At 33.1% G+C, this 27,937-nt stretch overlaps 1 protein-coding gene across 1 annotated transcript; it reads right to left on the bottom strand.

Annotated features, from left to right (window-relative positions):
- Positions 1-127: 127 nt before the first annotated feature.
- Positions 128-27,808, bottom strand: LOC129229976 (V-type proton ATPase subunit E-like). Its single transcript, XM_054864360.1, has 8 exons — positions 27,677-27,808; positions 22,401-22,466; positions 16,824-16,933; positions 16,670-16,736; positions 15,681-15,770; positions 11,236-11,399; positions 5,958-6,045; positions 128-712 (listed from the first exon to the last, which is right to left on the bottom strand). The coding sequence occupies exons 1-8, from the start codon at positions 27,707-27,709 to the stop codon at positions 650-652; spliced, it is 681 nt and encodes a 226-aa protein (XP_054720335.1). The 5' UTR covers positions 27,710-27,808; the 3' UTR covers positions 128-649.
- Between the last annotated feature and the right edge of the window lie 129 nt (positions 27,809-27,937).

Below are 27,937 nucleotides of genomic sequence, written 5' to 3'. Positions count from 1 at the left end.
GATAAACTCAACAGTCTTAATAAATTATCCCCACAAAATGTACACTAAAAAACATTGTGATGCATTTATTTTAAAAAGTAAAACAGATATACTTCTGAAAATTAAATTGAACATAACTGCATATAAAGCCTAGAAAAATGACAATTTTATTTTAAAAGCAGTTTACCTTCAACATATCCATCAATATAATTTGATAAAATTGTTGTGTGCAAAACAAAATATTGATTACTTTTTAATTAATAAACGGATTGACAAAAACTTCTAACTTATACTAAAATGCATTGGGAAAAAAATTTATTTACATTTTTTTTGTCAAAACAATACATTTTTACAATAAATAACTCTTGAAAAATGATTAATAAATATTCTTCAATGAACTTGAAAATAAAGATTTAGGCAAAGACTAGAGAGATTTGTAGCTAAATATTGAAACGATTCCATTCACACACCAAAGCCATTCTATCTTCTAGATAACTCATTTATAGGTCTAAATGTACAACAACATTGGAAAAGTACTTGAGTACATGAATCAATGACATTCATTTTTAAATGAAAACTTCTATGGTTATGGAAGTTTTCCAACAACAAGGAATGTTACATATAGTATGAATCTTGGTTAACATTAATTATGCTTTGAGAAGCTATACATCTAATCTTTAAACTTGCGATTCGGATTAGAGCCAAACAAAGTTTCACGGATTTCAGGAAGTAACTGCAAAATAAAAGAGCAAACTTAAGCAAAATACGTGCTTTTGTTTATAGCTTGAAATTTTGTTGCAGAACATATGGCATATGTATAAATTCATTCACATAATTTATTTTTGAAAGTTATACATCACCAGTGTAAACAAGGTTGCCTTATATACATGTTAAGACTATTATGACCCCTCACTCTCACCCCAGAAGGTTAAATCTGGTGGCTATGACTAATGATTAGTCACAACTACTCATTCATCGTTATTTATTCCTTTAAGCAAAAGATAAATTGGAAGTTTACTACTACATTTCAAATTTGGAAAACCTTCCAAAAATACAAGTCACAAATTTTCTTTTATATTTACCAATAAACCATTCAGTAGTGTGTCAGTATAATAATAATAAATAAGTAGCCATTGAAACAATATACAAGTAAGTAGTAAGTTTAGTAAAACATGTTTTTGGATGCATAAATTATATTTCAATAACAAGGGGACAAAGGCATACAAAGTCTTAAAGTGTGCCAAAATTTTGAGAAAAGTCACCAAATTTAGGGAATATCAGCGAGAAAGGAAGATATTTTCTATACACTTTGCAGATGGGTGTCCTACTACGTGCTGACAGTGAAGTTACGCGGTACCTTCCATTTCCCTCCAAGTCTTTAAAAGCCTTATATCTTGATAACAGGGAGACAAGGGCAAATAAATTACTCTGTACAAATAAAAAAAGTTTCACTCTGCTTTTTAAATTACTTTCTATTTATTTTTTCCCATTTTCAACAATTAAAGGACTTGCTGCAAAAAGGAGGTAGCTCCAACTTCAATGTTTTTAGCCTCTATGCTTAGAGCTTATAACATCAATCCAGTTTTTTCTTTTTATGTTTAAAAACTCTCCTTGTATGCTTCTAAATACAGTTATACATGAGAAGTCATTAAAAAAAATTCTAATGTGATTAGGTTGTTTAAACTTTACTGCAGACCATTAGAAAAAGGAGGTAGCTCCAAATTTCAATTTTCAAATTCATGTGGTTCTCCAGTAAGTCGATTATTTCACATAATATATTCAACGAATTTTGTTTTTGGCAATACAAAATTTCATAAGAGCAAAATTATTCAACATCTTTGCGACATGTCTTTTTTTCTTTCTTACTTTTTCTTTTTTTTTTTTTGCTGCTGCTTTTCTTCAGTAGGGGAAAAGGGGGCACACATGAACATTTTTTTTTTTCATTTCTTAATTTCTCAGAAAATATTTTAAATTTCTTACAGAAAAAGAGTCTCCATGATTGAATAGTCTTTTCTTTGTGCAATGGAATTTTATCAGATTAAAAAAAAAATTTCTATACTTAATAGATTTTTTAAAAAATTTCTTCAATTGTTCACATGCGCCCCCACAGGGGGGCACATGTGCCCCTATAGGGGGCAGATGTGAACAAGCTCGGGCCATATGTGAACAGGATTGAAAAATGCAGGACGAGCATCATATTTCAACGAAAAACTCATTATAATGAAACATATATGTATATACTAATTACATTCAAGGGTTTGTAACCTATACTGTGTCAGTTTGAATTGCAACGTAGCTGTCAATAATAACATATTTTTTTCTGAATTATAGAACTCTGCTTACTGTCAAATTTTAAAGTTTCATAGCATGTTGTAATCAATGGATCGACAAGAAAACATCTTATAAGATAAAACACTACAAAGAATATTTTATTACGTAAAGTATATTCTTGTTATACAGTACGTTTAATACAGAATATGATGATGAATTTTAAAATTTTTCTAATCTTCAGTTTTTAGTTAAAGGAAAATGTTTTGTCTTTATTTTCCACGCAAATATTATATACCACTAAATTTTTAGCCAACTATTTAGTAATTATCAAATTAAAAAAATAAAAATAATAAAATAAATAATTAGTAATTATGTAATAATAATTAACAATAAATTTACAAACTGATTGCAGCAAAATAATAATTATAAATCTCTACATCTCATTTAACACTTATAATAAGCCAACACTAACATTTATATTTGCGGAGAGGCTATGGGAGCTGTTCACATGTGCCCTTACATGTTGCGTTCACTAGTGCCCCGGCATCTACCTTAGAACTAATTTTCAAAAACAAAGAATTTTTAATTTAACTACAAAATTTAAAGAATGGTATAAATTTACGTGAATGTCCATATAATGGTTTGTAATAATTAAATTTAGCTTATTAGTCAGTTTAAAATATGTTTTTACACGAAGAAGACAGTGACAAAAGTACATCAGCATCTGCTAAAACAAAGAAGCTGTCACCACAGGAACATAAACTGATTTCTTGCTCTGAAAGTTTGTTTAAAAAGTAGGACTGACACTGCTATTACTTGAGATTTTTTAAGATATTTTGCTTGACGTTATCCTAGTAAAACATACCATGTTCACATGTGCCCCCTTTTCCCCTATATTTCAAACTTTGTTATTTCTAAAGAGATTCTTTGCAATTACAGCATGCCAGGGCGCACACAGGAATTTTGCAAGGGGAGAGTCAAAAAAGTCCCATTCTCATATCATATTCTGATACGCGGACAAACATATTCATTTGTTTGGCTCTCCTGGCTCCCTTAAGAGGTTTTTCACCTCCAGCTCATGTGATTCCTATTCCAGACTGATGAATGCTAAAAGAACGAAACTGCAGTCCTTGGTTGGAATAACTGAGCTGGTGGTGTATTTTATGCATTTTTGCATTTGCCCTGGCTTAGGGCGGTAACTTAATACAAAATATTCATTTGGTTTATTCTGGAGAACAAGAACAGTAAAAAATAAATTGTTAAATAAATAATTAGTATTAATGGAAACAAATTGAATAACAAATACTTAAGCTACCAGAATGCACAAGAAATTATGCATTTACTTTTCTCATAATAAAAAATTCAAACAGCAAAGCAATGTAATCGTTATACAAGCATTAAGTCTAAAGAAGATGAAAAATCTCATATAGAAAAATTTAAAAACATGATTATTACAGCGTATTCATTTGTAGTTACCAGTCGGCTTCTATCGGCCGACAAAATATCATAGAATAAAATCTAGCTTTCAAATTTTTGTTCTCTTTTGATTTCATTCCTTAGGTTGTGATTGTGACTTTACTTGAATCAGCAGTGCAAGGCCATTTAAACGTTCATTATACATGGTACTTCTTAAGTATGATTTTAGCCTTCTTGAAGTCAAGGAAGATTTTTTCGACTTTGTTGTTTCTCGACCAAGCTGGGTCAATTCATTACAGGAAAAGTGCACATTTTTATAAAAAATCTTTAAACATGAGGATTTATTTTACGTACAAAAGGCATGGTATCATAACCAATCGAGGAAAAAAAAAGCAAAAACGATAGGGAAGGAGGGAAGTCCGGCCCCCCCCCCCTGAGTGTGCCACTACAGTATGCAATTTAATCCTTTTTTGCAATCCAACACCCTCATATATATAATATCCAAAATCACTGATCGAGTCACTGACATCTCCAAAAATGAATCTTGCGCCATAGCATGCATGACAGCATTATTTCATTGTTGAAGCATCGAAAATTCAGTAAGTAATTTAATAATTTCTTTAGGCAATGTTTGACATGAGGGAAATGCTTTATTTTGAAAAGGCTGAATTGGATCTGATAATTTAACTATTTCACAGGTAAGACTGTCATTTTAAAAGAATGAAGGACGAAAAAAAGTGGTTAACAATTAAGACTATCTACTGGAGTTTAGAGTTAATCTACTGGAGTTAAAATTTCAACTATCAAAATATCACCCAACAGGCAATTGCTTCATTCAAATGTAGAAGCGATTTTCTAGCAGCTTAAGAAATTGCTTTGAATTGCAAGCGCATTTCACATTCAACTATTCTTCTGGGCAAGGAAAGTCAGGTAAAAGGCACATGTATATTACATGGGTGAATTGATGCTGCAATGCACAAGACTACATTCTGATACTGCTTTTCTGAGAAAATAAATTCCACTTTCACATAAAATTGATCAGGTGTTAGAATTCAATTGTTTCTCACTGGCATTCTGGTACTGGAAATTATGCAAATTCACACCTGACTTTAATATTTATACAGGGTATAACAGTATAGTGTTCACGTGCTTTCCGGAGAGATAGAGTTCACCCAGAAGACAAAAAATCATGCTTTCAGAAATGCTTTCATGGTGGGGTAGTGAAAGGTATAAACTAAAAGAAAGCAAGGACACAAACAAGTTAAGACACTATTTCTATTGTTCTTAGTACAGCAAAAATGCGGGCAAAGTATACCAATAGTTGGGCATGGTAAGCAGACTACCGATTGATGTGCTGTTTAGGGTGTTAGGTCAATTCCTTGGTTGTAGGACATTCCAAAAATGGCCATCCAGCATTTTTGCAAAAGATAGATTTTTAATATGCCCAGGATGCAACGCCTGGGGTTGTAAATTCGAACACTACTTCCTTAGTGCTTGAAAAGTATAATGAGAAATAACAACCTATAATTACACAAAATTGCAGATTACAGCAGACACTTGTTTCAGGGTTACAAGGAACCCCTTTTTCAAAGCAAAACAAGTGAGATTATGGATGAAAAGATACCAGACAAAAGCTTTGAAAAAGGGGTTCCTTAAAACCCCGAAACACGATCTGCAGTTTTGTACAATTATACGTTATATTATGTTACTTCTCTTATTTTACCTACTACGAGGTTGAAGGTCATTGTCTCTTAATGCCTCGTTTATTATTTTTGTTTGATGTTCAAAAAATAAACATGATTTCTTACACTCTTTTAGTCCTCCTTTTCTGGTGTTTCTATTCATCACTATCGCACCAGGAAAGCATTTATGACTATGCATTGCCATGCAGTTTCCCATTGTCTAGCCACCTTGCAGCTCTTGACGAGATATCTCGTCCATTTAACATGTAATTCAGGGACTGCCCAACCACAAGGGGGCTAGATGTACTCTTATCTCACCCGAAATTTTTTAAACACCGGATATGCACCCTGTATATATATATATTATTTTTATTTCATAGCTGTACTCTATAGTTTTATGCTGAAAGGGTCTCTACACAATATCTTTATCCCAAACTTATCTACTATTATATTAGTATAATAACATAAAGGTAACCATTTACAGAACATTCTTTTAAGGAGTTCTTATCCAATGGCCATATTTGAAAAGAAAAAAAAGTTATTTTATTTAAAATTTTGATTGAAGTTGAGGCTGAAATAAAAGTTTTAGTGAGTAACAATTTTTCTTACCTGCTGACTAATCATGTCTAATCTACTTTCTAAAGTGTTATTGATTTTGATTTTTCCATTCTGTGCTGTTATTTCTACACCACCAGCACTGTAAAGAAATTAAAATGAGTTTTGTAGAAATATTAAGTATTTTGTAAAAAAAATATTTTTTGTAAAAGTGACGCTTTTAGATTTTAATAATAATAAATATTTAAATTTCATAAAAACCAATTTAAAACCTTGACCAAACATGGGCTAATTTTGCAGATGCATGCAATGATTATTTTTTTATATAGAAAAAAATTATAATTAAAAAGTATTTCCGATTTTAAAACTTCGTTCAATGTGGAAACTTAATTGTGTCTGTAAAAAGTGCACCAAGGATTGTATTGTCAGTGGTCGAGCAAGTATCTAAATCGAATAACTAAATAATTATTTGACTGGGTAAGGAAAAAATACGAATTGACTGATACTTTTTCATATGGAAAAACTCAAGGAATAATAAGGGCATGATAATGTTTTTTTCCTGAATTTTTAGTTCTTAATGATTTAGTAGGTATTTATTTATTAATTTACAATTAGTAAATATTTTTGTGGAATTAAAAACATTAATCAACCTACATTTTACACTAATATAAACTTCATAATGAATTTTTAGCAGTACCTTATTTATTTGAGGACATAACTCTACCAGTAAGTTACTGCCCCAAGCCAGAGCTAAAGCCCAGAACTACATGCAATATACCAGGCAGCCCAGTCAACACATCCAGAGACTGCAGCTTTGTTCTTATTAGAACTCATCAATCTGGATTAGTGAACAACCGAGCTGGAGGCAGATGTCATTTCATTGAAGCTGAGAGTGCCAACAAACTGGTAAAGTAAATTTATCTCACTAGTGAATGTCTGCAGCATGGTGCGGTTTGACTCGTAAATTGAAGGCAAAGCTTGGGTATTTAGCAGTCGGTAACTTACTGTACCCCTGTAACTGAAGATAAATTGGTAGAAGCCCCAGATGGTACGTGTGGTGAGTGAATCCCATTGTGTATCCTATCCCTTTTGGGTTGAAATAGACAAAATACATGGGTACACACCAGAGAGGGAAGAGAGGGGGGGGGGGCGCATAGACTGCTTGACTGAAATTTTTTAAGGGGTGGGTGAAAAGTATTTTTATCTGTTTGGGCCAGCTCATTTTCGGGGGTCTTTGTAGAATTTGGGGGAAGGGGGGGGGGGGGTGCCATTGCTGTAAGGTTAAGGAAATGAATGGACACTAGGGTGTCCCGAAATTTTTTTTTTCCGTTTTTCTTAATGCAAGACCTCTCAAAATTTGCGAAATCGATCGTAAATTACAAAAATAATTTAAAAAATAGAATAAAACTATATCTTCAGGGCTCTACCGATCGTCAAAGTTTTGAAAAATTGTCATTTTTATGGCAACTGAAAAAGAAGTACTGTGAATAAAGTTATAAATTTACTGTGAAATAAAAGCTCGACAGCTGAAATAAGAAGATCGTGATTCGTAATATCAACACGAACAGAAAAAAAAATAAACATATGGTGATTACTACTGTAAATGCCTATATGGGAATAACCCCCATTTCCGCAGTAGAATCGTCCACGAAGCTTGGCGCCACGTCTCGATTTCCATGCAACAATATGTTACTGACGACTTCGACTTTGTTTGGTTTCAACTTGCTAATTCCTTTTACTTGTTTCGAGGGCTTTCTTGGCTTGACTCACGGGTGTTTTCTTCGTAGCCAAAGTAATTTTAATGCTATAAAAGTACAGTTGCAATTGTTAGTGTTATATGCCGATTCTGTTAGTTTTAAGTAATGAGTTCGAGACGTAGTGAGACTACTTGTGCTATACTGGGACCCTACAAGGAACTTGATGATTGGCAGCCTACCGAACGAACGATGAACGATACGAACCGATGAACGATACCTACTGTAAAAGACGTCATAAAATTTATTTGATTTGTCAGGAGCGAACAGAAATGTATGCATAATGGAAAGGACCCTTCCAGTTCAGATATATATACAATTGTTTCTGAAAAAATCAACAGTATTTGGACAAAAGCTTCAATTCCAATCGTAACTAAGGAACGAGTAATTCAATTATTAAAATTCTATTTCGAAAAGTACGTCAATTTGAAACGATACCCCAGAAGCAAACGAAGTGATAGTTTTGAAAATAAACTGAAGTGCTTTTTAGAGTCATCTGAGAAGCTCTTCGACGTTGCGGCTTGTAAGTGCCCTGTATTTGAGTCTTGTTCGTGTTTAAAACCTAAAAAAGTTCCCATCAATGAGAGAAGTTTCTTGTTGGATCAAAGAAATGACAGGAAAATGGTGATAAGAGGTGTCGATAAGAAAGAAACAGCTAGATTAATGAAACAACAGCAGAGAAAACTTTAAAGGGCAGCAAAAAAGTCTTCTACTGAAAATAACGATTCTGTCTCAGCAAATTTTGATGACGATTCAATGCGTGAATTTTCTCCAGAAACGTATCCCATAACAGAGACGAATACGGCCTCTACAGGGACACCATCAACTTCAACGATAAATAGGAATACACTGATCTTGCCAACAGTTGCTAAGGTCTGTGATAGATACGGTTTGTCGACGCGATCTGCTGCTGCTGTTGCTTCTGCAGTTTTAGCTGATGTCGGCTTGGTTTCAAAAGAAGATTTAACTCTAGTTGTTGATAAAAACAAAATCCACAGAGCTGTAGCTAAAGCTCGGAAAGAAGCTTCCAAAGATATTGGAAGTATTGTTATAAAAAGCATTTACTTTGATGGACGTAAAGACAAGACTCTGATAAATGAGAAAATAGGAGCTCGTTACCATCGCAAAGAAATTTTAGAAGAGCACATCTCAATTTTAGCAGAACCCGGATCAATTTATTTGGGACACACAACGCCAAGTCGTGGCACTGCAAAGGCAATTGTAACTTCGATTACAGCTCTATTAGAAGGTCAATGCTTGAATTTAGAAGACGTGATTTGCGTTGGATGTGACGAAACTGCAATAAACACCGGTTGGAAGGGTGGCGTGATTCAATATTTAGAGGAGTATTTGGAAAGACCATTGCAATGGTGTGTGTGTATGCTTCATGCCAACGAATTACCCCTTCGTCATTTATTCTTGACCTTAGATGGTTGCACTTTGGGTCCTAAAGAATATTCCGGACCTGTTGGAAAACAGTTAGCTGATTGTGAAAATAAAATGACATTGTCTTTTTGCGCGGTGGATGGTAATTTGCCTAATTTGCCGAAAAATGTGGTTGATGAACTAAGCACGGATCAAAAATATCTTTATAAGATTTGTCAAGCTGTATTAACTGGTTTCTGTAGTCCTGAGCTGGCAAATCGCCAACCTGGAAAAATGGCGCACTCAAGATGGCTTACTTCTGCTAATCGTATACTCAGACTTTATGTAGGTACTCTTAATTCAACAGAAAATTTGCGATTACTTGTTAACTACGTGGTTAAAGTGTACGCTCCAGTTTGGTTCTTAATCAAGCAAAAGTCATCTTTTAACCCTTCAAGCGGCCGTGACGTAAAATTCCTTCACCCAGCGATGTATTGAAAAGCGGCCGTGTCGAAAAATTTGGCCTTGAATATTCTGCTTCGAGAACGGCCGCGGCGTAAAATTCTATGGAAGAATATTCATGGCGAAATTTTTCGACACGACCGCTCTTCGATACATCGCTGGGTGAAGGAATTTTACGTCACGGCCGCTTGAAGGGTTTTAAGGAAGCAGCCAAACATCTTTTTCAAATGATTGCGTACTCTCAATTTTTACCCGAAAACTTGAAATCTGTTGTGTATTCTGTTATCGAAAGAAATGCTTTTTTTGCGCACCCAGAAAACCTGCTAGTCAGTATGTTGTTTGATGATAGGGAGCACATTCGGGAGTTAGCATTACGAAGAATAAAAAAAGCTAGAGAGGCTGAAAGTAGCATTAAACGCAGAATATTTAAAACACCAAAAATTAACTTCTCTGCTAAAGATTATACGGAAATAATTGTCTGGCAAGAGTGTCAGGTTACAGCACCACCGGTTCTTCGACATATTTCTAACGAGAACCTTCAAATTATGGCAAAAGATAATAGCTTGGAAATCGTTGACTTTCCTTGCCACTCACAATCTGTGGAAAGATGTGTTAAACTAATAACACAGGCTTCACAAAGTGTTACTAACGCTACTTCTAGAGATGGCTTCGTTAGAACCAAGTTGCAATCTCGAGCAGAAATGCCAAATTTTGGACACAAAAATAAGTTTAAATTCTAAACTTTTGTCATTAATTATAAACTGTAGTTTGTTTATTTTTTTTTCTTGTGCTTTGTTTCATTAGTTTCTTAAATAAAATGCTTTCTAAACTTTATTTTTGTATTTTTTAAATCATATCGTTTAGGTATGTCAAAAATGTAAAATATGCAAAACTTCAAAGAGCGGTAGAGCCCTCAAGATGACAGGCAATTCCATTTTTTTTTACCTTTTTCGTGATCTGTGAAAAATTTCGCAAATTTTGACACCTCTTGTGATAGTGTAGCTCAAATTTTTTTTTTCTCATATATGGACGGGACACCCTAATGGACACCCCTGAAAAATAAGAAAGTTAAAACTTTGTACTAGTAGTACATATGAAGAAAATTAGCTCAAAATGTTCAGAGATTGATCTCAGTAAAAATGTGACTATAATGGTTGGAAAATGAATTATTACATTTTTTTTTACTTAACAAGGGATTTGATATAAATGTCAGAATTTTTATCAACTAGTGAGCACACAAAGATGCCATAATTTGATTTTAATACATTGCTTTTATACTATATTAGCGGCACCCGCACAGCTTTACCAGTAGTGGAAAATTAAAAGGTCATTTGGTTCGAATGTATATTTATAAATAATGGATGATTTGCTATGTTCATTTGCTTGCCCATGTTATGGTAATTTGCTCATACACATTATGATAATTGACTCGACCATGTTATGATAATTTGCTTAGCCAGGTTATGATAATTTGCTGGGTAAAATGTTCTTAAAATTGGAATAGAAAAAGAACAAAATCGAATTTTTGAAAAATTGCTTAGAGGTGCTCACCCCTATGCTACGAACTAATTCTGTGCCAAATTTCATGAAAATCGGCCGAACGGTCTAGGCCTTGTGTAACAGACATCCTACAGACACAGACTTTCAGCTTCATTATTAGTAAAGATATTCAATTTATAAAATGCCAGACATACATTTTTGTAACTGAATTAATGCCTATTGAAATGTAGTTCAAAAAAATCAGAGCTCACCATTCAGGAGACAAATAGTTCTCTTTATCAATTGTAATTTTAACTGGTTTTCCAACTTGACCTTCATATTCTTGTGCTATAGATTTTAGCGTCTTCTCCGCTAAATCAACATCTTGCTTTCGACATTTGATGAGAACATTGGTTTCAAGAAGTTGGTAAACTGCCTATTGATTAAAAACAAAAATAATAAAAATTTACATAAGTCTTATCATGGAACTGTGTAAAAGAGTTGGAAAGTTTTTATGTTTTAAAACAAGTAGGACCTTTTTTTCTTTTGCACCAGATACATATGGCAACTTTTTTTCTCATAAAAAATGAAAATAAAAGTGTTTCCTTGAGAATGTCGAGGTAAATTCAACTAACATGCCGTCTTTTTTTTTTTGGGGGGGGGGGGGACAAAACCAAGATGCAAGTAATAGCCTAAGGGGGGGGAGGGGGGTCATGGCTGAATAAGGTATACCTATAAAAAATTAAATTAAATTTTGATGTTTCAAGTTCTTTGACTTCTAAACCAGGCTACTCAAAAATATCCCACGGGCCACAGGTTGAGTATCACTGATTTAATTCACGGTTCGAACCACTAAGTCAAAATCTTTTATTCTATAATCTCACAAAAAAAAAAAAAAAATCTATGTAGGAAATCTGTACAATGATCAAACATTTAGCAATTAGTAATAAAAGGTATTGTTTTTAAATAGCTTACAAAGATCACAGACAAACTCAAACTACAATTAAGCCATATAATGTTCAATTTGACAAATGTCTAATTGAGGATATGTTCACTAACTAATGAAATAAAATGGTTTTAATATAAAGTGTTTTCAAAGTTAACTAAAAAGGTATAAAATAATTTCTCTTAGCTTCATGCAGATTCAGTATTACTTACAGATTGTCTGGAAAATTTCTGAATGTGATTTTTTTCACAGCTATCAAAATACTTGCAAGCTTTAAAAGGAAAATATGAAGTGCACACAACAGATTGATGCATTCAGAATTTAACTATCGCTCTGCAAATAGAATAAACTGAGGCATAATTTCTCATTGATAGCTATCCTTTACTTATAGTTATGTAATGCATGCAGTATTACTTACAGATTGTCTGGAAAATTTCTGAATGTGATTTTTTTCACAGCTATCAAAATACTTGCAAGCTTTAAAAGGAAAATATGAAGTGCACACAACAGATTGATGCATTCAGAATTTAACTATCGCTCTGCAAATAGAATAAACTGAGGCATAATTTCTCATTGATAGCTATCCTTTACTTATAGTTATGTAATGCATGCGCCACTTGTTTTTCCTTTTAAAGCTTACAAATATTTTGATAGCAGTTAAAAGTGCACAGTCAAATTTTTCCGACAATCTGTATGGGGCTTTATATCAACAAGAAGCTTAAAGAAATTATTTTATACTTTTTAGTTAATTTTAAAAACGATGTATATTAAAACATTTTAATTTTATTAAATACAGTAGCCCCTCGTTGCATCGCTCATTCGGATATATCGCTCTTTTCTTCTGTCTCCCGAGCTATTAAAGCCTAAAATAAGAAAAAAAAAACTTTGCTTTAAGTTTGAAACCATTTCTGAAAACATATGGTATTGCTCAGAGAAGGTCTCTTTCTTCTTTATTTTGTCAATGAACAAAAGGAAGCTATTCTTCTGAATTCACTGGAAAAGCAGCAGCCCTTCCTGTCATCCAAATGTACATATCCGGACAGTATATTTCAGTTTAAAAAAGTCTGTAAACTACTTGACATTTTCTTTTGTATTGATACATTGCCTTTACAACGAGCCTTTACAACGAGTGAAAGGCATCAAGCGTCATACTAGTCCATGTAGAAGAGAACATAGGCCCTTCTTTTAGTACAGACAAGATTTGTGCTTGGTTGCACAAACCGGGACTTGCATCAAAGAAATGAAGAATGATCTGGCGGGGCAAAAAGGTTTTCGGTAAACAATGTGGTTACTTTTACTTTTCACATCCTTTCTACAGCAAGTCAAACGGAAAAGAAAGTCTATTAGGAATAAGAGGGTATTTGAATGCTCACTCTTATCTCGCGGTAGCTCAGAAAGATTGTCTTCATTTGCCATTTGATGTTTTTAACTTTCTGACAGTGAAAATTTACTTAAATTTCAATCTTGTTTAAATTTCAATAGGTATGATAGTACATTCGTGAACTACATCGAAACCGTTAGAAAATTATGTCAAAAAGAACAAATGCTAATTTACTTGTGTATTGGACTTATAACTATTTTTAATGACATATTTTAATGTCATCGCGCTTTCGGATATATTGCTCTTTTCCTTTGTCCCCCGAAAAGCGCAACATAATGAGGGGTAACTGCATTTTCTGCCTTTTAGTATTGTGAGTCTGAAATCTTTTAATCAATCTTAAATACTTTGATCAGAAAATGACAGAGACAATTAAACTGATGGCAATGAAGTTTGGTAAATGTATTCAGTCGATAAATTTAGCTTAAACAATCAACTGCACGATAAATATCACTGTAACTCTAAAAAGCATTTAGCTTCATTTACATTTCTATGTACAATATAACGTCGCCCCAGAGCAACAGTAGGATATCTTAGTGTAATTCTTGGGATTAGATGTGTTTCTCTTGCTCTGGGGATAAGTTCAATCCAAGCAGAATATTTTCAACGTGGTAATGTAAACAAATATTCATATATTTCTTTGTAAACAAACTGGAAATACATAGCAAATTACAAAAATATTCCAAAGACGAGCCAAGCAGAAATAAAAATACATATCTGCTAAAAAGTTGCAACTCAACCCAAGATCTTCTTTACATTTTTCAGCATTTACAGTGAAAGCTGGTCTATCCGTATGTCTTGCATTTGTGTTGCTTTAAAAATTTGTGAAATCCTCATATTGTGGCCTCAGAGCAGCAGTAAGATGTCTAATCTCAGAAATAACAGTAAGATGTCCTACTGTTGCTCTGATGACGATATAGATAATAGCCAATTCACTGATCGAGTAACGCTGACGTCATCAACAATGAAACTTGCGCAATAGCTTGCGAGACAGCAATATTTTATTATTTGTTGCATCACTTAAAAATCAGTAATTTTATTTACAATTACATAATATTTTTGGCAATGTTTGTGAAGCAGAGAAGTGGTGGTTTTAACAAGGCAAAACTAAATCTAATACGCAACTGGATTGCTGGTCAGACATTGATTTAAAAAAACTTGGCGGTCCGTTTTAAGTTTAAGCCATTATGGTGATGAATTTAATTTTTTTCCCAATCAATGTTAAACATTTCTCTCTCATATAGTCTTTTTGGTCAATACAGCTTTTTATGGCTCTCCTCCCTTGAATAATCAAAAGTTATGCTCCATTATTTTTTCCCATGATTTGATTGCCTGGAAAAGTTCATTGTTGTCCAATCTCGCCATAGTTCACCTTATTAGCACACTGGTGTCCTTATAACATGATACCAAAGTATTGGAGGGGGGGGGGAGAATATGATCCTGTGTTGCATATGCTGCTCATATGTGCACAAACTGTGCTCAGGAGTGGAAAAAAACAAACAAAAAAAAACAGGGAATTGTGAATTATCACATGTCTCGATTGATCTTCCTCTTTTCCATGAAAATTCCATTAAATTTTGGTAATGTTTTGGAGGTTAGCAAATGTAGTTTAATGTTTCTTTATATTGATATTAAAGAATTTAATTTTTTGTTTTTCAAATTTGATAGTTCTTTTTGGCATTTTTTTTGTCTTTAACTATGCATGAAGCAATCCTTGTCCAGAGTTGGCCTTTATTAGAACCCATGACCGAACTAGGCCAAATCGCATTTACTTTTTTAATTGGGCAAAAAACTTAATTGAGATTTAAATGTTTGATGCTTTTAATAACTTATTCATTAATGGCTGGAGAAGAAATCTTTTTACATTTTTGCAAAGAAAAATACTAAAAGCAAGGAAGTGGGCATATGGACGCTCTTGCCAACATTAAAAGTGTAAGAGTGCACAATGCAGGGGAGAAAGAAAAAATGGATCAAAGGTTTTTGAATTTTTGGGTAGCATTTAACATCTGACAAAAAAAAAGGAGTTACTGAGAAAATATAGGAGAATATCTGACAAATTGTGAAATTACAGGAGATATAGGAGGACTATGAACCCTGGGATTACCAAGGTCAAACTCTGCTTTACCATTTTAGATCAGCTGCTCAGGAACTGTAATTTGCATATGTTACATTCAGGCCTGCCAATTCAAGACAGGTCAAATACGAAAAAACTTTTGACTCAACCTGGTAATATAAATAGCATAATTCTCTGAAAAATTTCATATGTTCAGAACTAGTGGTTTATTGTAAATTTAAATGAAGTGAACCAATTAAAATAAATGGAATCAATAAAATATATATTTCTGCACAATAATTTAATGCTAGAAAAATTACAAGTATTTATAAATAATTACCTGCAGTATCAGTTTCCTCAAGACTTCCTGGTACCGTGCAGTATCTCGAGTTTTACTGTGAAGCTGTTTTTTTGCCTCATCTAAGACATCCTAACAATATGAAAGAAAGTAAAAAAGAATTTACAAGACTAAAAAATAGTTCAAATTTAAAAGACAAAGATTGTAAATAAAAGCCAAGTTTATTTTCAAACATTATAATGGTTTCCTCTACTGAAGTTTAATTTCTTTGACAAATATACATTCCACAAAAATTAATTTTGAGCAGTTTCTTTAAACATTAATTTGATGACATGACATAATTTTGTTTGACTACTATGAGAAAAGAATAACTTTAAGTACTTCAACTTTATTGCATTTGTATAGGCTATCTGTTATGTTTAGAGTTTTGAAATCTTCCATGACTTCTGTCGGGTATATTTTATAACTCACAGGATGCAATTTTTCGAGAAGAAACATCCATTTCTCAAAATAAAATTGAATCATCTGATTTATACTCTTAAAATTTTGCTATAACAAAAATTTTGTTGTTTCATAAAATTGTATGAATTTCATGTTATTACGTTTACATAGAACATTAAAAGCCTTTATTTTGTTTTGCACCTGTAGGGGGAAGAAGGGGGGGGGGCAACACCACAAATTACCCCTCGGGTGTCCCACATGCTAGGTACGCCATTGTTTCATATATTTTGCAATATTAAATGTAAATTGCAAACTAATTTCAGCACTTAACAAAAACAAAAAGTTGTTAAAATCATTATTGACTTCCCTTAAATTCATAAACCGAAATATTTATTTTGATGGAAATGGGTTTAGTATAAAATTTAACCATTTCTTACAGGAATGAATTCATTAAAGTTAAAAATAATAAATGGCAACTAATTATATTTTAAACAAAGTACAACTACAGCAAATATCTGAAAGACAATTTTTGGCAGGAAATTGAGGTCATTCCACTTAAAACAAATTTTTGAGAGATAATTAGCGAATACCTTTATGTGATCTTCTCTTTTCTTCAAAACTTTCAACCTAGCTTGATTATGCTGATTAGAACTCTGACTGAAATTAATATTTAACAATTAGAGCAATTTTAAGAAATAAGAACGAATCAAAATTCTATTTTCATCTTTATAATTTCTTTCTTACATTTTTCTTGCAAGTTCAACTTGTTTTTCCTTTTTGTCATAATACTCCATTATTTTCAACCTTTGTTCTTGAACTAATTTTCCTTTTTCAATATTAAACTCTTCTTCTGCCTGAAAAATTATTAATTTGATTTTAAAAAAAAGCATAGTAAAAGCAATTTTAGGACATTGAAAGTACTTAATGAGCAAAAAATGTAATGCAAAGACTATATATATTATTCCATAGTTTTGCTTCGATTTTGAAATGCATAAAAAGTTATGATTGGCGAATAAAGTGTAATAATAGCTAAACTGCATAAATTTTACACCTAATGCATACAAGTTGGCAGGTATTAAATAACATCAATCATAAATTCCTTAAGAATCCCTCTTCCCCTATTACTTACATATTTGCCTAGGCAATTAAATGACATTTTTTAATAAGTTTTTAACTTAATGTTTAAAGAATGTTTTATACATTTTTTTAAAACTTCATTTAAAAAAAAAAAGAAATGTGCCTTATTTATTTTGTATGATTCCATTTATTTCTTATAAACATTCAAATACAATATAACATTATCAGGGTCCATTGAGATATCAGGAGGCCCAAGGCCAAATAATTTTTTTAGGATCCCTGTATTCAAACTTTACAGTTTTAGCTATTGGATAAAACAATTTTTGCCATTTGAGGGCCTTTTAAGTAGTTTGGGCTCTACAGTTTCTAGTTCAATACACACAAATTTTTAAATTAAATATAAATTTGCTCGATGTTTTTTAGGTATAATTATGTATAACAGTATTTAAAAAATAATAACTGTTAAAAAAAAAAGAAGATTCACATCAGAAAGTTTTATAAACTGAATCACAGTTCACTATTTTGGCCTGGCCGAAGCTTCGTTTACTCTCCAATTACAGGTGGGCTACTTTTGAATACAGTAAACTCAGGGGATGCCCACTCAGGGGAGGGGGGTCATGGCACAGACTGCGGCATTGAAATTGGGAGGGGGGGGGGGGGGGTCTTGCTTTTGGGGACTCTTTAAAATATTTAGAGGGGTGCATCCTTGCTCTTGGGGGGGGGGGCACCATGGTAAAATCACAATTAACTGTCGGCACTTATCTACTGTCTTCAACTTAAAAAAAAAAGTCCCCCCCCCCCCCGCTGGTGATGATTTACTGAAAATAAATGCAATTTAACTCAACAAGCACTAAGTCTATTTTCAGGCATTCCCATTTTGTTCTTCCTTTCTCCTTTCCAATAGCACCAAACCTTTCAAGGTCACCAAAACCCAACTAGTTGAAGCCTGATTTCTACATCTACACTTCTTGCAGATTTATATCTACACTAATAGTTGAAACCTGGTTTTTAGATCTGCACTATTTATGGCATTAAATCTACATTACTTACTGATTTTTATATCTAGATTTCATATTTGGGTAAACAAGTGATCTGACAAATTTACTTTGAAAATGTCCCTTACCCTATACGTTTTTGGTGTAACCTAGTTTTATTGGTTTCAGATAACCTGTTTGTACGATTTACTGGAGCATGGGCAGGGCTTGACTAACTAAAAGTGAGGAACAAGGCCCATAATGCTTTGGAGCCTCTATTCTATCACTTGAAATCAAGACAAAATAATGTTCAGCATTATTTAAAAGAAGTATGTTTTCAATTAATAAATCATTAATTTTTATTATTTTCACAAAAACACATGAAAAATTCAGGGTCCCCGAGGAAGATGGGGTCCAGGTCCAGGCTTAGTAGGCCTGTGTGGTAATCAGGCCCTGAGCATGTGCATAATCCATTTGCAATAATATGCAATCTTTTTTAGCTCTAACATAACTTTTTTAATATCTTTTTTTCCTGCATTATTATTGTTTTTAGCTACAGTTTGAATGTATGTGAAAGTTGTGTTATTGATCATCTAGAGCTATTTTAAATGTCAGTATCGATTTTTTACCTATTTTGTAAATCATCCGTGGTTGCCATGCCACCCAGTTCTGCGTATAATTAGATTTGAAAAGGCATGAATCATTTGCCAGCAAGCCTGTAGGTCGTGTAGGTGTGTTCACAATGTTTTAAGACTGATCTGAGAATATAAAATTTATTAAACATTTTTGTACTTTTAGTTTTGGCTAAGTTCAAAGCGGCATATTCGGGGGCTTGTGGCATACTGTCGCACGGAGTCAACAGCTCAAACCTTGCTCTCAGTGACTGTTTTCTGCTCTACCAGGTTAAGAAATATATGAAAGGGAATCGATTTGACACAATTTTAGAGATGTAGGTAGTTTTGACAAGGTCCCTTTAACAGACTTGCGCACTAAGAATTCCCGGAAGCCTATGAACAATGGAAAAAATGTTGGCAACAATCAGTGGCGGATTGGTTAAAGAAATTGGCCCTGGCATAAAGGGATGTCGCGGCCCCATAGCTTCTATAGATACTATTTTTTGCAAAAATGATTGCGAAACAACATGAATTAAATATGAGGAAACTATTCAAAAAAATTAAATACTTTCTTTTAAACAAAATTTAACAGATGGGATTCTTTTCTGTGTTTTAATGGTAAACAATTGATACAAGATAAGCTAAACCTTTGAAAAAAAAAAAAGTGATGGTAATCATCTATTCAAGTATTTTTAAGTTGCCTGGTGCTGTATTGATTATTTTCGTAATGATATCTTCTAACATTACTTCAGTTAGAATAGGGAGGTTATTAGGGATGTGAGGGGTGTGTGTGTGCGACCCCTTAATTTTTTCAAACACATGTATCAATACAGAGAGAGATAGGGAGTAGATTGATTTTCTTGCATATGGGAGTTATTAAATATTAGCATTAGAAACTTAATTGTAAGTTTAACATTGAGCCAGAAATATGAGATCCTGGGGTCTCTCCCCCGAAAATTTTTCAAACTGTAATCCTAAAAACGCAATTTTAAATGATCTCTGGTGATGTTAGGGAGAGCGGAGGCTCGAAGGCCCTCTTCTCTTCCGGCAATTTTTTGGAAATGAAACTGTACTTGCATTTATATATTACCTTCAATTATGTTAGGAAGATGGGGTCCGGGAAAATTTCAAAATATTAGCTCTGAAAACGCAGTTTTAAACGATTTTGGGTGGGAAAGGAGAGATTCGAGCAATATCCACCAAGAATTTTTTTGTTTTTTGAAAGTGAAATCTTAAAAAGGTAATTGTGTAAGCTTTTTTTTTTTTTTTTTTTCGATAAAAACTAGGACATCGACAGTTATTCAAAAGTTAAGTTCCAAAAACGAAACTTTTACCGATCTTTGATAATTTTAGGAGGAGGAGCTATGGCGAGGCTCTCCTTGGATTTTTTTCGAAATTGAAGCATTAAAAACGAGATTTCTGACGTGCTTTACTGATGATGACGAAGGGGGAGGGGTCTTTGAAATTTTTCGATGCTGTAGATTCAAAAACGGAGTTATAAACGATCTTTCATATAGTTACTAAGAGGAGAGGATCGAGGGCTTTCACCCGGTAAACAACCATAACTTCGGAAAGAGAAATTAGAGGGGTAATATTTAATGCGGAAAGATGAGGTTATGGACAATGGAAGATATAAAGGTCTGGTGTACCTGTTAGTCCATGACACCATGACATGGACTTTTACATGATACAGAATCTGAAAGTGAGAAACGAAGTAGATCGATAGGGAAAGGACTATGGCCAGTTACAAAAATTGCTTGGTGTGTGGTGTTTAGATTTAAATTTGAGGTTTTACTTTAATTTTTGGGAACATGTCAAAAAATCTTCTGATGTTATGGGCAAAGTGGGCATTTGGGTGTTTTCCTCTCTTTTTTTTTTTTGAGATTGAAGCCCAAAAAAAATAATTTTAGACGATAATGGGAAGGAGATACTTAATGGACCACCGAAATTTTTTCGACACTGCTTTTTGATCCCTCTCTTCCCCCCTTTTGGCTACGTCCCAATCTTCTTTTATTTATTTTATTGATAAAAAATATGAAACACCCTCCAACAGTGTTCTCTTTCAAAATCATTTACATTTAGATTCTCCACAATAAAATTTTCCATTTCCAGCCTAGTGTTTTTATTTGCTTGAAATGCAAGCTATCTGCGGCCCCAGGTAAAAAAAAACTTTTCTTGAACTGATCTGGTGCTTTGGTGACCTTAAATAATCTTAACGATCTTTGGTCTTTTTTTTCACTCTATTTTATTTTGAATATCATTCCTTCTTCACCTCTTGATAAAGTTTTGTTTCAATTTTTAATTCATACACGATTTTTACGTTCAAACACTTAGAACTACTGGTGTGACTATTAATTTCAATATTTTATCTCTCTCGCAACATTTTAATTTTTCTTCTAGTTAAACCATATTTCTGGGGCCTGTGTATTTTTCTATATACATAACTCTGATTTTCAGGATGATATTTTTCATTTAAAAAAAATAAGAGAGGTAAATGGTAGAAAATGTCGGTGTATCGGCGGCCCTTGAGAGTCATAGTTTTTTACATAATCATTTTTTAAATTCAAGGGTCTTTAACCGTGGGTTTAAACCCTTCGAGGGATATTGAGTGAGAGAAACTGAATATTTTATTTTTCGCAAAAACAATGTTAGAAACGCACGTTTAGAAGGTCTTTACTTTAATAATCTTTATAATACAGAATTTTGGATGCTCCAAATTGTGTTTTAAGATTGTATTTTCTGTTACAGCTTTGTTGAAAAAATACTTTTCTTCACTTTTATCGAAATTGTTATGAACTACAATTCATAACAATTGTGAATTGCCATTCATAAGTAAAGTAAATGAGAATTGCAATTCATAGATGAATTTGAAAAATGGACAAAAGTATTTTAACTTTAAATACTTGCCCTTGTTTTTTATTGCATTACTAAAATGAAATTGGCGGCCCCATTTCTGAAAAACTGGGCTGGTGTAGCACCCCCGCGGCACCCTTAGCGACGGCCTTGCACCCTCCATCCGCGGCTCAAGCCCATGCATGAAGAGGGATTGAAGCTAGAGAATTTACGCAGCGTTATTTACATTTTACTGTTTGTAGACAGGGCAACGGATCGGCCCGAAAAATGACCGGCCCACCGGGCAAATGCCCGGTTGCCCGCCGGGTGTATCCGCCACTGGCAACAATGTGTTATGCCAAGGGTAATAACTCGAAGCTTGCTGCACAAAAATGTTTGAAAAAATTTGTAATCCAAGACCAGTCTTAAAGCTTTGTGAACACACCCTGTACATCTATCATATACAAAGTTGAGATAGTTATTTAAGCAACAGATGCCGCCCTCTCCCCACTGTTGATGGCATCTCCCTCAAATGCTTTGCAGTACCCCTAAGAACAATACTCCCCATTAAAATGAAACAAACAAAAAAACATGTAGAATCCAACCCTTCCTAAAAATTTCAATGGTGCAGTCAAAACTATTACCCCCCTCCCCTCCTGGCACTCTTGCAAATATACATACATTTTACATAAACATGCTTATAATCTAAAACTCTGAAATTTTTTTTTAAAAGAATACAAAATTTCCTTTGACAAACTGAAACTTCATTTTCATTGAATTTTGCATCATGCAAGATTTATATATAACTAAACTTCAACACATACCTTAGCATCAATTTCTTCAACTTTTTCATTGGCTTCTTGCTCAATGAAAGCCATCATATGGTTGATCTAACAAAGAAGAAAATAGAACTTTTTAAAGAAGCAAATTATTACAGAAATAGGTCATCAAGCGTGATTTTGTTGAATAAACAACTACAAATTACTAAGATGTTTTTGTGATTACAGGGTGGCGACAGGAACTGGAAAAAAAAGTTCCCTGACTTTTCTCTGATTAAGTTCATCAAATTTCCCTGATTTATGTTACCAATGATAATGGTTTCCTTTCTTTGTCCTACTTGAAAAGCATTGCATATTAAATAAAATGTAGTGTTTAAAACGGTTTAAGCTGTTAATTAAAGATATATTTTGAAAAGATGCTCCTTTTTTGGTAAAAATTGTATATTAAATTATCGACAGAGAAATATTATAGGAAATCTAAAACAAATATTTTACGTGCAGGAACCAGTTAACATAAGAATTCTAAGAAATTATTAAAACCACTCTTAAAGACATATCTAATCAAGATAAAACTAAAAAATTTAAATAGGAATAATCTTGAACTGAATTTTCAAGTAGTATAATTGTTGCTGCAAGAATAACAAGTGATAGTTAAAGTATAGAAGTAATGTAGTTTTACCTATGTAAATAATACTGCTGTGTGCAGGTAAACGGCAATATCGGCAGAAATTAGTTTTAGAGATATTTGTAGTGTTCCCGCTAGGCCGTTTTTGAAGGGCGCAGCGCCCTGCCCTTTTCCATATCAGCAGAATGCGCCCTGCCCTTTTCCATATCAGCAGAATGCGCCCCGCCCTTTTCAAAAAATAAGAAATTGCACCATGTGTTTCTAAAAAGATGCCTCAACCATCGTTTCGACCTGCCGCGATATCGGGGCAAATTTATTTGTCCATCGATCGTCTGCAAAAACGCCCATGTCTTATCCTTGTTCTCAGAATTTCACCCTGAAAACGGCCCCATAAACAAAAGGGGAAGCAAATACCTAGGCAAAGAGGGGATGAGATTCTCAGAATTCAAACAGGCCTATCAGTAGGAAACAAAGGCATGTTCTTCCCTCCTACTGAGGGTGGGTTTTTGAATGGTTGTGAGAAAGAGTAGGGTCTTCTGGAAAGGGAGAGATCTTTGTTTCATTCCTGATCTTCTGAGAATCAACAATGAGAGAGGGAATAGGGCATTTTCCTAACATTTCAGCCCTTTGTATCCGTTTTTCGTCTGCACGTGGAAATTAGGCTTAGCTAATTTTAGCGCATTGCTATTGATTGTGTAGCAATCTTTTCACATCTGTTTCTGGAAAGTTAACTTTCTGATTGTTTCCTAAGAAGAACATAGTTCAAAGCTTACTGGGCTAAAATGTATTTTTTTAATATCTTGGATTTTTAATCCCCCCCCAGCCCCCCCCCCCCAAAAACCGTTTGAAATGGAAACATCGCATTGACAGGGCTTTCATTCAATTCTTTCCTTTTTGCTAAATATTTTTATTATTATAACATAATAAAAATAACATAATAAAAAGCATACTTTTGACATACTTGTGCTTTTTTCTGACTAAAATAATCTTGCACTGTTTCTTTTTCTTTTATAAATTAATATTATACAATTGATTTAAAAAAAATCACAAAATTAAAATGCCGAAATATTAAATTTTCACAAAAATTGTCTGAGCTAAAAATCTTAGCTTGGCCCAAGCTGCTTATGCATTGCATTTAGGAGCGCATACATCTGCCAACACATTTGTGTTATGAATTTGAACTCCAAGACTAAGAAATAGAGCTCAAATAAAGTCTTTTTAGTTTTGCAACTTGCTACCACTGCATTCTTGAAGCACTGCACACAATATTTTAAGTTAATTATTCTATTTGAAGTGTAATATATTTAAAAAAGGAGAATTTACACTCATCACAATTTTTATGTCTACTAAAATACTTAATGGCACAATGCACATTACTAAGCAGTTTCTTTGGTAGGAAGGGGAGATCAGTAATTAAATATTGTTCTTTTTAAATTAAAATTCAAAGGGTTTTGAAATGCCTAGAATTTTTTTTTTTTAATAGGTAGTTAAAATTGTGGCCTGAAAAATGTTGTAAAACACACAAAGCCAAGTTTCAGCATTAGCTAAATGTTCTTATAGAGCGTGGAAAATGTGCTTAGCTTAGTTGGCATTTGTGTGTGGGGGGGAGGGGGGTTGAGCTAACCCTATTCTGAAGACAAGTGCGTTTTCTGTATGAAATCATTTTTAACACTAAAGTCAGTGGTGATGGCGATCAAGGGGGGAGGGGGGTCATGGTGCAGACTAGAATGTTTGAATTTTTGCAAGGTGTTTTAAGTGTTATTTCTCCTCTTAATTTTTTTTAGGGGGGGAGGGGTGCTCAGTACTTTTTGAGTGGTGCATCATTGGTCTTGGGTGGGGGCGGGACACCTCTTTGAAATAGTGCCCTTTTTTCAAAATGTGCCTCTTTCAAAGGCCAGCACCCTGCCCTTTTTTTTCTAGAGTGAACACTATATTTGAAGAAATGTGTGGTGGATTCAGGAGTAACAAAAGGAAAATGTTGGAATTAGACATTTTTTTTTTCGCTTTTTTTTCAGCGGAAACCAAATAAGCAAATATGTACAATAAAGATAAAATACAATAGATGAGAAAAATGCAAAAAAAATAAATAAAAAATAAATAAATAAATAAATAAAATAAATAAAAATAAATAAATAAAAATAAAAATGTGCAGTTACTGCCCAAGACCTGCACACAGCAGAATAGATATATTTATGTAAAAGAAATTGAAATCTTTCAACAACCGGTCATATTGAGCTATTTTCTAATCAAGGACTTAGGTTTTTTTGAACGAATACAGCATTTTAACTATTAAAAAATAATAAAAATATTTACTTATGTCCACAACTCAATTTCAAACGATTTCATGAGTTGTCGAAAAAAAAATCTTAGATTACTTTAGTAAAAAACAACACTGAAATGCAAAAACAATTATTAATTTCAAAACTTATGTGTACATGGTTTTAAAATGAAATAGTTTTAAAATCTGAATTTAAAAAAAAACCCTTCGTGTAATATAAAGTGACAGTGAATAATACCATGGCAAAAAAGCAAATTTGATTTTCAGTCAAAATTCAATTTTAGCAATTAAATTAAAAATGCCAAGTGATAACTTTTATGATTTTTTCAGCATTAATTTAAAAAACAAAGATTTTGTTCTTGAAATCGTGATAATAGTATGCTAATTACTTCAAGACAATGAGCAAAGGCAAGGGAGCCAAGTCATTAATGACGGCTTCCTCTTTGCCTGTAGGGTTGTTTATTTTATGTAGCATGGAATGTGTGAAAGGAAAATTCAAGCTAGGTAAAATAAACAACTTTACAGACACAGCCGCAATCTTAGGAAGCTCATACTTAGATTGAATACTTTGACCTTGAGGAAAAAAGATGCACAAATATACGGCACTGTATAATCGCACCTCATTAATTTTACTTTTTTAAAACAAATAATTGGCGGAAAATTCGTAGGGAATCAAAGTAATTCATTTTTCAAGGGAAAAAAAACTCATTTTATCAATTTTCCCTGATTTTATGTTATCTTTTCAAAATTCCCTGATATTTCCTCGAGTGATAAAGTTCCCTGACTTTTCCCTGATCTGTCGCCACCCTGGATTAATATCGATAACTACCTGAATTTTTCTGTTATAAAATATTTAAGTAATGAGTAAAAAATTTGGAATAGTTAAATATGAATCAATATATGATTAGAATAAAACACACAGAAAACCAATAGCAACTAAAATTAATCCATCACAAAAATATTGTACAAAAAATTAACTCTAGTCCCGTCAGATAGATGTTTTTAAAAACTCAAAATTTTTTCGTATTTATGTAAGTGCGTTAGAAGTAATATTTCTTCAATGCATTTTTTATTTATTCTTTTTCAAAGTAGAAGAAAAATTTCAGCCATTTTCTAGAAAAAACTAGTATTCTGGATAGTTATTAGAGGTGAATAAGCATTTATAATACATTCTACCTCTCATTATTTAAAAGTGTTAAATGATTAGTGTTAATTATCTTTAACTATGTGCGGTTTTCACTTACAAATAATTAATAATAAACTTAGTTTCACTAGCAATAGTTTCGGGATTTGTCACAAAAAAAAAAAAAAGGACTATTGGAGTAGTCCCGGAAAAGTTTCACCCATGAATATGTCATGTTTTAGTAGCCTAGCATTTTTTCCACAATCCTTAGTTTATATAATTTAACTGGGATTCCGTTTTGAAGAAGAAACAGACTTTTACTGCCATCTATTAGAGTTCTTCAAAATTAATAGCAGAGGGATTAACAATGGTTCGATTTTTTAAACGTTAATTTAGGCATTGAAAATTTATTGAATGATTTGGTTCCTTTGCCATAGCAACGCCATCCTTGGATGGTCATTGGATGGTACTGCTGTTTTGGGTATTATACCATATATGAGCAGTTCACTTTTTTGATGCCAATGCGAAAGGCATTTAGTATTAAGGTGGTGTTGGGGGACATACATGATGCTTTCAAAACTGGACATACATTTAATGTCAAGACCATAATCAATGGAGGATGCCGAGTACTGAAAATAAAAAAGCAGTCCACGAATAATGTCATTTTTTTTAACATGTTAGATATTGGTAAAATGTGTTGAAAAAATTTATTATTACCCATGGTTAAAGTTTCACATTTCACCGTATCTCCTCCCCTTGTCATGCTGCCATGTTATTTTTCATAAACATAATGTTATAAAAGTATGTGTGATGTCACACTTATTGTTTCCACCCCCTGCCCTTAAAGCAATACATCATTTAATTGTGGACAACCCCGAAGCTCAAAGGACACCTAAATAGGAAGACTGCATTGTTGAACATGGAACTTTACTGTTACATGACGAATAATAACTTCAGAATAAATTAAAATTAAACATACAAAATTATGTCCCTGTAACCTGTAATGGTACAACTATAGTAGTAGCAAACTACTCAGGGCAAGCAGTTTAAAAGAGACACAAAATGCACACAAACTAATATTTTCATTTATATTTAATGGTTTTCCCGAAAAGATTTAATATTTTCTTTTTTTTTTCACAATAGAGAACATGAGTTATAGGAATTGTACGGTCAACCAGTGATGCTCGACCCCAGAAAATAGCAAAGGAAATTATGTTTATATAAAAGTCTCCACAAAATATATGACCATAAAATGAGATGTACGAATTTTCATTGGGTAAAAAAAGGACTCATACTTGTTTTTGTACATCTGCGTCGCTTAGAGACATTTTGAAGGCTTTTTATTTCTGTTTATTTCTCGAAACAAAATAGGAAATTCAAGCGCAAAACACAGAGGAGAAACGAAAAGTCATATGATAGAATTTCTGGAAAATGTTGCCACTCGTAACCTTATTTCCATAGTGGCAGGAGAGGAGAAGTCTGGCTTAACAAAAAGTTTATTGCAAATATATATAATTGAAGGCATATTGAAACTGAAAAAAAAAATCTAAAAATCA

This window comes from Uloborus diversus, chromosome 9 (genome assembly GCF_026930045.1).
Source record: "Uloborus diversus isolate 005 chromosome 9, Udiv.v.3.1, whole genome shotgun sequence".
Classification (NCBI taxonomy): Eukaryota; Metazoa; Arthropoda; class Arachnida; order Araneae; family Uloboridae; genus Uloborus; species Uloborus diversus.
Note: the sequence above shows the minus strand (reverse complement) of the source record. Positions and strands in the feature narration are given on the sequence as shown.